At 38.7% G+C, this 12,485-nt stretch overlaps 1 protein-coding gene across 3 annotated transcripts; it reads right to left on the bottom strand.

Moving 5' to 3' along the window:
- Nucleotides 1–1,333: 1,333 nt before the first annotated feature.
- CNR2 (cannabinoid receptor 2) lies at nucleotides 1,334–8,367 on the bottom strand. 3 transcript variants are annotated; one of them, XM_072133090.1, is made up of 3 exons: nucleotides 8,228–8,367; nucleotides 7,115–7,235; nucleotides 1,334–2,890 (listed from the first exon to the last, which is right to left on the bottom strand). In XM_072133090.1, exon 3 carries the CDS (start codon nucleotides 2,883–2,885, stop codon nucleotides 1,770–1,772), a length of 1,116 nt encoding a protein of 371 aa, XP_071989191.1. In that variant the 5' UTR covers nucleotides 2,886–2,890; nucleotides 7,115–7,235; nucleotides 8,228–8,367; the 3' UTR covers nucleotides 1,334–1,769. The 3 variants fall into 3 exon arrangements, with proteins under 3 accessions (XP_071989191.1, XP_071989189.1, XP_071989190.1); XM_072133088.1 differs by having other exon boundaries at nucleotides 8,224–8,328; XM_072133089.1 differs by having other exon boundaries at nucleotides 8,194–8,289.
- Between the last annotated feature and the right edge of the window lie 4,118 nt (nucleotides 8,368–12,485).

The following is a 12,485-nucleotide window of genomic DNA, read 5'->3' as shown; positions in this document are numbered from 1 at the left end:
TGGGGATGCTCATGTAGTTTTCTTTAAAATCAATAATTAAACAAAAGTGATGTGATGCCCCCTAATTTTCTATAACTAGCCAGATAGCGTACAGCAGTAACAGTAGTCCATAGGATACATGGATCTGATTAAAAAAAACACAAAACTAGTGTTGTGTGCCTGATTGATAAATGGTGACACAGCAGAGGTGTGTGTCCACTCATCCCACTAATCCCATTCTCTACTTACCTTGTGTCCCATAATCCCCTTACCCTGTTCACTCTCTTCCTTTGAGCCAGTCGCAGAGGAAGACGTATCCAGGCTCCTTTCCTCTGCTCGACCCACTAACTGGATCAGTGACCCCATCCCCTCACATCTCGTACAGTCTCTCTCCCCAGCAGTCACTTTGTGCTCCTCTAAAATCTTCCTCTCTCTCTTTTCTTTTGTCGGCCTCTCTTCTTTCAAGCATGTTGCTAGCCCTTTACTATAGAAACCTTCACTGGACCCACCGAATGCTTCTAACTACAGACCAGTTTCTAACAACCCTTTCATCTCCAAACTCCTCGAACGCCTGGTCTATTCTCGACTAACCCGATATCTCTCAGCTAATTCCCTCCTTGACCCCCTGCAATCTGGTTTACGCTCTATGCACTCCACTGAAACCGCTCTTTCTAAAGTCTCCAATGATCTCCTCTCTGCTAAATCCAAAGGTGACTATTTGCTCCTCATTCTTCTGGCTCTATCGGCAGCGTTTGATACTGTGGACCACCAACTCCTCCTCAGGATGCTTCACTCCATTGGCCTAAAGGACACTGCACTCTCTTGGCCAGTGGTACACAGCCATTATCATTCCACTTATCAAAGACCATGTGATGGCCGGATTTCATGGACCAACGAAAGTGCCGAGGATGGAATTCTACCATGGTCACTGTATGCTGGCTGGATATCACAGACCAATGATAGTGCAGAGGACAGGATTCATATATTGATATATATGATGCAAAGTGTTCCTTCTTCCCCTCAAAACTGCAATGCCAAACTGAAATTATAATAATTTGGCGCTGCTGTTTTAGGGAAAGCAGGAACATACATCATACATCAATGTGATGAGTCCTGTGGTTGGTCTGTAATATTCAGCAGCACATGGTGACCATGGTTGTGTTCTCCTGGCACTGTCTCCACTTTTGTATGGTCAAAACTGCTGGGAGACTCTATTTAATACATAAGTCCATGCTATATTTAGCCTTAGTGGTTGGGTGCACCATAAAGCAAAGATGTTTCTTTTTTTATTCCATACTTGGTTTTGGTTTTAAAACTGTATGACAAAACCTGTGGAAATAAGGCCTACGCATACTTGTGTTAGCTTATTTTTATTATGTTGCATGTAATGTGCTTATACATTTAAATACATGACTAGCCACAAGTGCCTTGAATTATGCATCTTTAAAAAATTGTATTAATAGTACCAACATTTACACAATTGACATAAATATTATATTACATTGTTATTTTACCATATACTGCAATAATACTAGGAAATAGCGTTATCTGATAGCAGACACACAGACTGGCTTTACTGTTAAATTATTATATAATGATTTATATACACTGTTAAGATAACCATATCTCCTAAGAAAATAATTGAATGCATGTTTTAGATGAATGTTACATAAGCCAATACTTTGCAAATGCATTTTTGTACACAATAGGCTGATTAGCTTATTGTCCAATAAACACATTATAATGATCATAATAATAGCTTTATCTGAAGGTGAATTAGCAGATTCTTATTAAATACTGACTTCAGTATCACACAGGGTGTCATCACCAGTAGCTTCAAAAGCTAGGTTCCTTCCCGCTCCATTTGCTTCTTGACTGTCCTGACTTTCAGATGGTTTCTTCAGACACTTCAGTTTTCGTAGAACTCTGATTAACCTGCGGCGTAACTCTCTGCTTCTTAGGGCGTAGACTATTGGGTTAACCATGGAGTTGACCAAACAAAGAGTGCTACAAAATGCAAACACAGCCTTTGTCTTTGCATCTAAAGTATATATGAGACTGTGAATCATAATTATAAGAGCTGGACTCCAGCAAACAATAAGCACAATTAATACAAGTGCAAGGGTTTTGGCCAACATAATATCCAGTCTTACTCGGGCTTGTCCTTTTTCTGCTTGGATGTTATGCTTTTTCATATAGCTTGTATGCCTGTGTGCCTTCCATAGAATATGGCTGTAGGAAAATATTATAGCACTGAGAAGGATCACTACTAATACAATCCAACTTGACAAAAATTTGTTTCCGATCAATGGAAACAGTTCTGAGCAAGTGACTTCCAGATCACAGCAGTTAACACCCATGAGAGGTAAATATGAGATGATGGTGGTGCTAATCCACATAACTGTCAGTGCCAAGAGTGCTCTCTTTCGGGTCACCATTAGCTTATATGAAGATGGCTTGTGAATACAAATGTAGCGGTCAAAAGCAGTTAGAAGTAAACTCCCAAGTGAAGCTGTGAATGACAAGGTGACACCACCAAGTTTGAATAAAAAAACAGAAGGAGTACCAGCACCATGAAAAACATGAAAGTCAATGAAGCTATAGGAGAATATAAGACTTGCTAGTAGGTCTGCTGTAGCCAGACTGCTGATAAACAGGTAGGAAGGTTTTTTTCTGAGACGCACAGAGGTAAAAATCATACAGAGGACCAATATATTCTCCAGGATACATAAAGCACCCATTACAATGCAAATAATTGCAATAAAGATTTTCTGTGTATTGCTTTCGAGGATCAGGTAGCATTGGATATCTATACCTTGGGTAGAACATCTTGTAGAACTATTGGAGTCAGTGCTACACTGATTCATTGTAATGTTGTCCAAATTGTTAATCCAGGAACTTGTCATAAACTCTATGAGAAAAACAAAAATGTTATCTCTCATAAATTGTTATAAATTATCACTATACAATTTTTTTTTAAAAATATAACATGTCAGGGTTTAACCCTATTGTCTACTAATGTCTGCTGTTAGGGAAACAAAAGGATCAACACATGCCAGCTGAATTCTAAAGTTATATATAAAGTGTTCAAAATAACTGGCATGTAGAATCTGAATTTGCTTTCTATGATCTAGTTCCATTGAACTCAGACACATTTCTGTTACTTTATGTACTGCACTGTATGTGAAAATCAAAGCATTAAAATTCACGCATATAACATTTTGCTGATTACTTTATGAGAGAGCAAGAAACACTTCATTCAAAGAATTAGCACACCTCATACTAACAATGTGACTTCATATTATTAAAATATAAAGACCACAAAATACAAAAACAATTAAAAACAGATAAAAGCTACACAAAGAATATTGCATAAAAACGCTAACCCCCTATACCTGCCACAAACCAGACCTATGCTAAGGGTTACACATTTAATCCGGATCTTATGTGTGTTATTTCTGGGCAGTAACTCCGCAGAGTAATACGGCAAATAAGGGACATCAATCATGGTGCGGAAATCAAACTCTACCATGCAAAGGTTGAGCTCCTAGCACCATTATATATACCAACTTCTTCTTTCTGATGCTTTCTGAATGGCTGTGGGATAACCAATGACAGAAGAAAAGACACGTCTGTGGGAACTCATTGAAATTAATGGGACCATGTGGGCCTATGAATGTGGATTTATCAAAAAGTTTGGCAAGGTAAAATATTTTTCTGCCATGAAGGATGGACATTTTTATAGCCATTTACATACATTTGTAATGGTCCTCATAAAATCTTCCACAGAATGGATGCACAGTTGATTAAAATTAGGGACCCGTGGATTGATCTGTTTTATGTGCCATTAAATTTGCAACTAGGAGTCCAAAAAAACTAGATTGGACCAAGGAAAATGTAAAGACAAGTAAAGACTGCAGTGGAAGCCAGTAATTTACAGTAATCTTTGCTATTCCTACTTTCCCAATGTCACTGGGCAAAAAACTATAGCCCACATTTTTCAAAACTAGTGAAAATTGCACTTGCAGTTTGCCTGTAGAGTGTCCCAGAATAATCAAAACTGCTGCATGGTCTTCATTATTCTGGCGTCCGCTGCACTTCTCTTGAAGTGTGCGCTATATTTTTTTGGGCCTTTGTTCATACCGCAGAATTGTGGCGCAGACAGAATTGTGTGGCATGTCAGTAATAAATGTGGGGCATGTCAGTAATATGTAAATGTGGCGCAAACTCCGACTAAGCACTAACATACTCCTTTAGGTGCACATTTTTTCTGTCGTGACGGACACAGTGCAACCATAGTCGTATACAAAATTGATGCAGACACTATAAATACAAGTGCAGGCAGTTTGCATGTTCTTTTCAGTGCAAAGTCAGACAGAAAACTGGTGCAAACGCCATAGGAATACTTCTTTGTAATGCATAATATGAACGAAGGACTTTTATTCCTCCTACCTGAAGGATACATTTGTGAAAATGGTTAAAAACATTGTCCTGCAGTGTGCAAAAAAGTGAACACAGTTCTCAAGAGTTTGGGGTCTTAAACAAATTTTCAGTCCCTCTTTGTAGTTGTTCAAGTACCAAGGGTCCTAGTGAGCAGAATTCAAGCCATCTCTAATATCTAATCTGTAGATAAGGAAGATAGATAGAAATTAAGATAGATAGGAATTAAGTTAGTATGGTAATACAACAGATTTAAATCTATTATAAATACTACTGTTGTAACAGAGTGGGGCACATTCACTAAGAGTGGTCCAAACTGCACTAAGGGTGGCTTGCCTGTGCTAAATGCTGGGTGCACCAGATTCATAATTTCTGGCGCACGTTCTTCATGAATCTGGCACCCTCTGCACTGCTCCGACAGAGTTCACCAACTTTCTTGTGGTGCACACGACAGAAAACTGCCGCACAGCCTTTAGGCTACATTCACACGATGAATGCCCGCCCGTGTACCAGACTGTCCTGCTATATTACCATAGTAATCATGTGTAATGAATGGACTGATTAAATGCCCAGTAGCATCTTCATTCTCCATTACAATGTAAGTCCACAGCATTTTCTGCTAAGGGGAGCAAAATGTTAAATAGAAACTACCGTAATTAGATATTAGCTTCTATTTTGAGTAACCATTTGTATATGAATTATATATTAATTATATACTAATTCCTGGAATACCCCTTTAACAAAAAAGTGTTAAACAACTGAAAATATGTCTTCTATTCTAGGTTCTTCAAAGTAGCCACCTTTTGCTTTGATTACTACTTTGTACAACCTTGGCATTCTCTTGATGAGCTTCAAGAGGTAGTCACCAGAAATGGTCTTTAAATCATCTTGAAAGAGTTCCCAGAGATGCTTAGCACTTGGTCCTTTTGCCTTCATTCTGCGGTCCAAGTCACCCCAAATCATTGGGTTGAGGTCTGGTGACTAAAGAGGGCAGGCAAGGATGCCAGTTGTAGCACCCCATCACTTTCCTTCTTGGTCAAATAGCCCTTACACAGCCTGGAGGTGTCTTTGGGGTTATTGTTAAAAAAATAATTTGATGGTCCAACTAAACACAAACCGGATGGATAAGCATGCTGCTGCAAGATGCTGTGGTAGCCATGCTGGTTCAGTGTACCTTCAATTTTGAATAAATCCCCAACAGTGTCACCAGCAAAGCACTCCCACACAATCATGCTCCTCCTCCATGCTTCACCGTGGGAACCAGGCATGTAGAGTCCATTCGTTCACCACACAAAGACACGGTGGTTGGAACCAAAGATCTCAAATTTGGACTCATCAGACCAAAGCACAGATTTGTACATTTGTACTTTCCTTGTGTTCTTTAGCCCAAACAAGTCTCTTCTGCTTGTTGCCTGTCCAAACTTTTGGTCTGTACTGTATATATTTATGTTCCCACTTTACAACATAAATAAGGTGCTGTATGGCCATAAACCTGTCAGATGTGAAGCAACCGGTATATGTTTTCTCTGGAGTTTGTTTTCATGCTCCATAAATGTCCCATGGATGTGGGTCCAATGCTTAAAGCCGCATCTATCTCAATTAAAGGTCTTGGTTTTTATTTGTACTCTCATTAAAAGAGAAAAGAAAGAACAGTGGGGGGAATACCACTAGATTGACTACATCTCTTAGATGGAACTCATGTGACCCTGTTCTCAAGATAGATTTAGGTCCTATATTCTATGTACAGGCAGTCCCCACTTTAGAACACCAGCCTTACAGACGACCGCTAGTTACAAACTGGCCTCTCTGCCCACTGTGACCTCTAATGGAGCTCTCTGAATGCTGGTAATTAACTGAACTCCAGTTTGCAATAGTCAACACAAGAGTTATCAAAGGGATCTGCAACGAAACTTCATTGTAAATGCTTGTTCCCATGACAACTCAAAATTCTGAAAATCTAATTGTCACAGAGACAAAAAAATACTTTGTCTGGAGTTATAATTGTAAATGATCCTGTTCCAACTTACATACAAATTCAACGCATCTTGTATGTTACCTGAGGACTGCTTCTATGTGCTATAAACTTTCCAGATGGTAAAGAAAAGCATTTAAAAAGAAGTACCCTCAAATGGTACCAATAAAAATGTCAACCCATTCTGCAAAAAAACTACTTTCCTACAACACCATCAGCTTAAATAGCTGTAATTCCTAGCAAATGAAGACACAAAAATGTTTTTTTGTAGATAAAATTTGAGAGTCCTCAGTTGTTGATGCCATTTATTGGCTAACTATGAAGGTTGATGTTAGTTGCAAGCTTTTAAGACTACTTAGGTCTCTTCATCAGGTATGATATTCCATGCCTGACAAAGAGACTTTAACAGTCTCAAAAGCTTCCAACTAACATAACAAACTTTTTACAGTTAGCAAATAAAACATATCAACAACTGAGGACTCTCAACTTTCATCTATTTAACCACTAGCCACTGGCTATTTTTGTAAATCCCTTAGAAATAGTTAATAAAGTCAATCGATGTGAAGTTTCTCTTGAGATATTTCTGCAACAAACAGCCTTGTGATTTCAATATATCTGCTACACAGCAAGTTGTCCTCTCCCACGACAGGAACCACCATTTCACAAACATTCTTATAGTGTTCACACCAACTGACAAATAAATTGCTTAAATAAAGGTATTACCTCATTGTGCATAACTGGTGCTTGTTTTTCTTCACAATCGTTCCTCTGCTTTAATAAAACACATACTTTTACCACTGTCTCGTTCTGAGATCTTCCTTCTTTGTGTGATTTCTGGGTTTGACTATGAAATGAAAAAGTATTGAATTTAGCCTTGCGTGCTGTCTGGCAGTAGATGACCCAACAGGAAGTATGCTAATATCCTTCACTCATTAATGCATAATACCAGCAAACATAAAGGGAGCTATCATAATTGTCATGAAAAGCGTGAATAACGTCCTTCATGGATCGAGCATATATATCATTTCTACAGCATAAATCACATGAATAGTTCAAAAAAATATTAGCTGACCCTAGTTAACCGAAAATGAGATGTTTGTGTACATTGAGAATAAGCCATGGGAACAGACAGGCTAATGTGTACTCAGTCCCAACACTGCTCTACTTGCTGTGTTTCCTTGGTTTGTCAAAGTTAATTACTACTAGTTTAATATATTGTTTATGGGACAGGTTTACAGCAGATGTTAATAAATGTTTTAAGAACATAACTGTTATTAAATGAATACCTATAAAACTTTCAAATTACTTTTCAGGTCATGTTGTCATACTGTGTGTACTGTATACTGTATGACTCAAAGGATCTTTCACAGTTGTGCCTCAGCTAGTAGGTAGAAACTAATTGCTATGATTTCTCCCATAGGGACACACCTGGCATAGACACAGCTAACCTGCAGCAATATATTTATCACATCCACATGCTACAAGCAGAGTAAAATGAATTATCCTGTAGTTTTAGAATAGGCAGCATGTCAATTATTGCAATTAGCATAACAAGTCTACAGCGGGCACCAGTGCAAACTTAGCTTTAGGGTTCCATATACATAATCCTCACTACCATCCCTGTCATGTACATTATACTTCAGAATATAAGTATATACTTCACAGACATTGCATATTATACATTACATTACTACATTAACACATACGCATCTTATATGCTCTATACACTATACATATGCCATAGTGCAAACTTGCCCTCGGAAATGCTGAAAGCCATGCTACAAAACAGATATTGTCATTACAGATATCTCTTAATTCGACCTCCTCCTTACTGACTGTTTCCAGCACAGTGCTTGCAAGTCCAATGTGTGGTCTTCTGAAAGGGGTTCTCATTGAAGAATTTGGCTGGATAAGGAAAGAACTGCTCAAAAAGGGGTAGCTTACATATATGTTTCTGGAAGGGAGTCTATTCAAAGGGGTGGTCTTCTGGGGGTATTTCACTGTATTACATGTGACCGTAGTCAGTGTGGAATTTTTATTGAACTGAATGAAATCTAGAATATTTTCCAAGAAAAGTCCAAAACAAAACCTTCAGTCATCTTTGAATAAAGACTGCTTTTACTATCTCATTTTCTCTCATGCCAAGTGTGAAAAATATTTTTGCAAGTGGTTTCAGATATCAAAGGAAACTTCAATTTATCTGACATTTGTGGTCAACACATAATATAATAGCTAGGCGCCGTGGTAAACAAGAAAATGCTGCACATTGCTGTAACAGATCATGTGTTCATATGCTAGCATTGTAAAAACACAAAAAAGGACAAAAAACCACAAAAAATAAAAAATAAGTGAAAAATAAAATTCATTAAAATGTCCCAAAAGCCCCTAACACATATAAAACAATAAATAATAAAAAAAAAGTAGAAAACAGTATAAAAAACACAACTTATTAGGTATCACCACGTCCAAAAATGTCCAATCTATAAAGATATAAAAGCGGTTATTCCCTGTGGAAACCGTAACAGAAAAATGTGTTCAAATGTCTGAATCGCCACATTTTTGCCCTTTCACAACACAAAAAATTTAATAAAAAGTGATCTAAAGGTCGCACAGTCCTGAAAATGGTAGTAATAAAAATGTCAGCTCATCCCAGAAAAAAATGACACCTTAGCCATCACCGTACTCCTAAATATGAAAAAGTTATTGGATTCAGAATATGGTAAAAGTAATAATTTTTGGGGGGTACAAAAAGTTTGAATTATTGGTAAAATCTATTAGCACCTAATAAAACCTATATAAATTTGGTATCCCTGTGAGTGTACCAAACCAAAGAATATATTAGAGATGCCATTCGGAATGTACAGTGAAAGATGTAAAAACAGAGCCCACAAGAAAACAGCGCAAATACGGTTTCTTGTCAAATGTATTTTGAATTGTATTTCTACTTCCCAGTACACGGCATGGAATATAAAATACAGTCACTAGGAAGTACAATTTGTTACGCAGAAAACAAGCCCTCAAACAGCTGTGTACACAGAAAAATAAAAAAGTAATTGATTTTTGAAAGTGGGGAGCGATGGAATATAAAAATTCCCCTATACCACATTATAAAAAGTTTACAAATTCTCTGGGATAAGGGTTTGTGGTACCCGAGGCCACGTTCACACGTGGCATTTTGGATTGTGTTTCAAAACGTCTACAAACATGTCATGGCACCTAAAAACTATCCTGCCCTACAAAAGCTCAATGGCTCCTTTCCTTTCAGGCCCGCCATGTGACCTGACAGTGGGTTAGATCCACATATGGGGCGTCCTCTTACTCAGAAAAAACTGCCCAATATATTTCTAGATGCATTTTCTACTTTTAGTCACTTAATGTGGGTACATTTTGCAGCTACATTAATGTATTAATGATAAATATTAGTGAATTCCAAATCAAACCTTCATTTTGTTTGGATTTCTGTAAAAATGCCTGCCTGAAGGGTTAACAAGCTTCCATGTAGGATATCGGGCGCACAATCTTATTGAATCACAGACAGGTAAGTAAATGTGCCCCAATATACAGTTCTGCAATAGAAGTGTATTGCAGCATATTGTGAATATACTTCCTCTTTATTATAGGCTGTCTCAGACCAATACAGAATGGCTAATAGCTATGGGAGCCTTTAACATGGTGTCATTTTGGGGAGGGGGGCACCAATAGGCCATGCACAAAGGCAGAGCCCATGTGCAGCACTTTTTGAACTTACAAGTTACCTGGCTACTGTATAATTCAGCTGCCAGTCGCTAAGTATCGTAAGGACTATGACAAGGTTAAAATTACTTGAGGACAATGTCTATTTTGGCTTTCAGGACAGAAATTTTTTTTCTATGGTCAAATTCCAGAAACCATAATTTTTTTTTATTATTTGTCTGGCATATAAGGGCTTTTTTTTTAGCGATCATAGTTTCATTTTTATCCTTTTCTGGGTAGCTAATTTGGTTCTAAGTTTTTTATTAAAAAGTTTACCAGGTTCAGCCTACAGTATAAAAATTTGTGAAAAAGCTATTCTGTAGATACACCACTACTACTTTAGGAAAGAACTACAACTTTTTAAGGAAAACTTATGTTTAACCATATTCTGAGCACTATGATTTTCCTATTACTCAATCAAAAGCGCATTATTAGGGCTTGTTTATTGCAGGATTTACTACATTTATTACAGTGTTTGGGATAGTTTTCTGTCTGACTTGGCACTAAAAAGAACGTGTTAAGTGCTTACACATGTATTTATAGGGGCAGATTTATCAAGAGTCTGAAAGTCAGAATATTTCTAGTTGCCCATGGCAACCAATCATAGCTCCCAATTAAAATATTCATGAGCATTGGTAAAATGAAAGCCAAGCTGTGATTGGTTGCCATGGGCAACTGGAAATATTCTGACTTTCAGACTCTTGATAAATCTGCCCCACAGTGTCTGCACCAGTTTTGTGTCACCGCTGCACTGTGTCTTCAGCGCAGTGCACAGTGGCAGATTAAGACTATCGTGGTTTTTAAATACACAGATGTAGCCTGCTATCTCTAACCTTACATCATGTCCACCAATTTTACCAGGCAAACCGTAGAAAGAACCAACACCTTAACCAACATGTGAAGAAGCCAGAGAAAATCGCTTGAGGAGAACATCTCATAAAGCCATCATCTGCAACAGAAACATTATTGGGAATTGGGTAACAAGCCCTGGCCTCAATCTTCACCCATTTTGGGAAATAAAGTATCTCATACATTGCACTCATATCTGTCAACCAAGCTGCATAATAATATTTTAACAAGGGGGGTCCAATGCAAGCCCAATCATCAGGACAGGTATGCTAGTCCTAAATTGGCAAGTCACGCAGTTAAACAGTTAAATTGTGATGTGTTCAGTCTTAGTGTCTAGGGCAGTGATGGCGAACCTATGGCACGGGTGCCAGAGGTGGCACTCAGAGCCCTTTCTGTGGGCACCAGGGCCATTAACCCCAAAACAGAGTATGCCAGCTAGGACCCAAGGCTTTCTCCTGTGATCCAATATGCTCAGTACTATTTTAAAGCAACATCCTTGGCTGCCAGGACTACAGGAGGAGTGGGAATAGCTGGATAGAGATGGATTGTCATTTGAGCTCCTGCTCTGGGTCCCCTGATTTTTCCTCTTCAGAGAACCCTGGAGGGAAGCTACAATCCAAATTTCTCCTTCTATTGTATTGGTGAACTCAGGACACCAATACGATTAAAACCTGTGATACAGCAGGGATCAATAAGTTACTGCTTAAAGGAAACCTACCACTTGAAGTGGCAGGTATAAGAAGAAAATACCAAGCACCAGCTCAGGGTGAGCTGTTGCCGGAGCTTATTTTTGTTAGTGTTTTAAACCACTGTATCGTGGTTTAAAACACTTTTTAAACTTTATAGCCGAAGCTGCTTCGGCGCAGGGAGGTACGCGCTCGGCACTTACCATGCCCGCGCCTCTCCTTCACTTCCTATGTAGCCGCGCGCACAGTCGCGCGCATGGTAAGCGCCGAGCGCGTACCTCCCTGCGCCGAAGCAGCTTCGGCCATAAAGTTTAAAAAGTGTTTTAATCCGCGATACAGTGGTTTAAAACACTAACAAAAATAAGCTCCGGCACCAGCTCACCCTGAGCTGGTGCTCGGTATTTCCTTCTTATACCTGCCACTTCAAGTGGTAGGTTTCCTTTAAATTGTCATGTTGGCACTTTGCGACATACAAGTAGATTTTGGTTGTAGCTTCGGCACTCTGTCTCCAAAAGGTCCACCATCACTGGTCTAGGGTAACGTGAGCTGCAAATACAACCCTTCATGTACTGCATGTAACTCTTTGTATAACATAATTATTTTTATCTTTTTCTTTTCTAACTGTGCTGGGCGTGTTATCTCTTCCTGGCATGGGGCTGACAAGCTTTTCTGCCTGTTCTGAGCAGTCAAATACCCCCCAATGCAGTTTCCATAGGGCAGCAATGTTAGCGATTGGTGCCTTAGTCCAAAAAGACCTCAGCGTTTAATTGTGGCAAATGAATGTTTATGGACAGAACAATTACTGAGGTAACATTATGTATGGCTCT

This window comes from Engystomops pustulosus, chromosome 2 (assembly GCF_040894005.1).
Source record: "Engystomops pustulosus chromosome 2, aEngPut4.maternal, whole genome shotgun sequence".
Lineage (NCBI taxonomy): Eukaryota > Metazoa > Chordata > Amphibia > Anura > Leptodactylidae > Engystomops > Engystomops pustulosus.
Note: the sequence above shows the minus strand (reverse complement) of the source record. Positions and strands in the feature narration are given on the sequence as shown.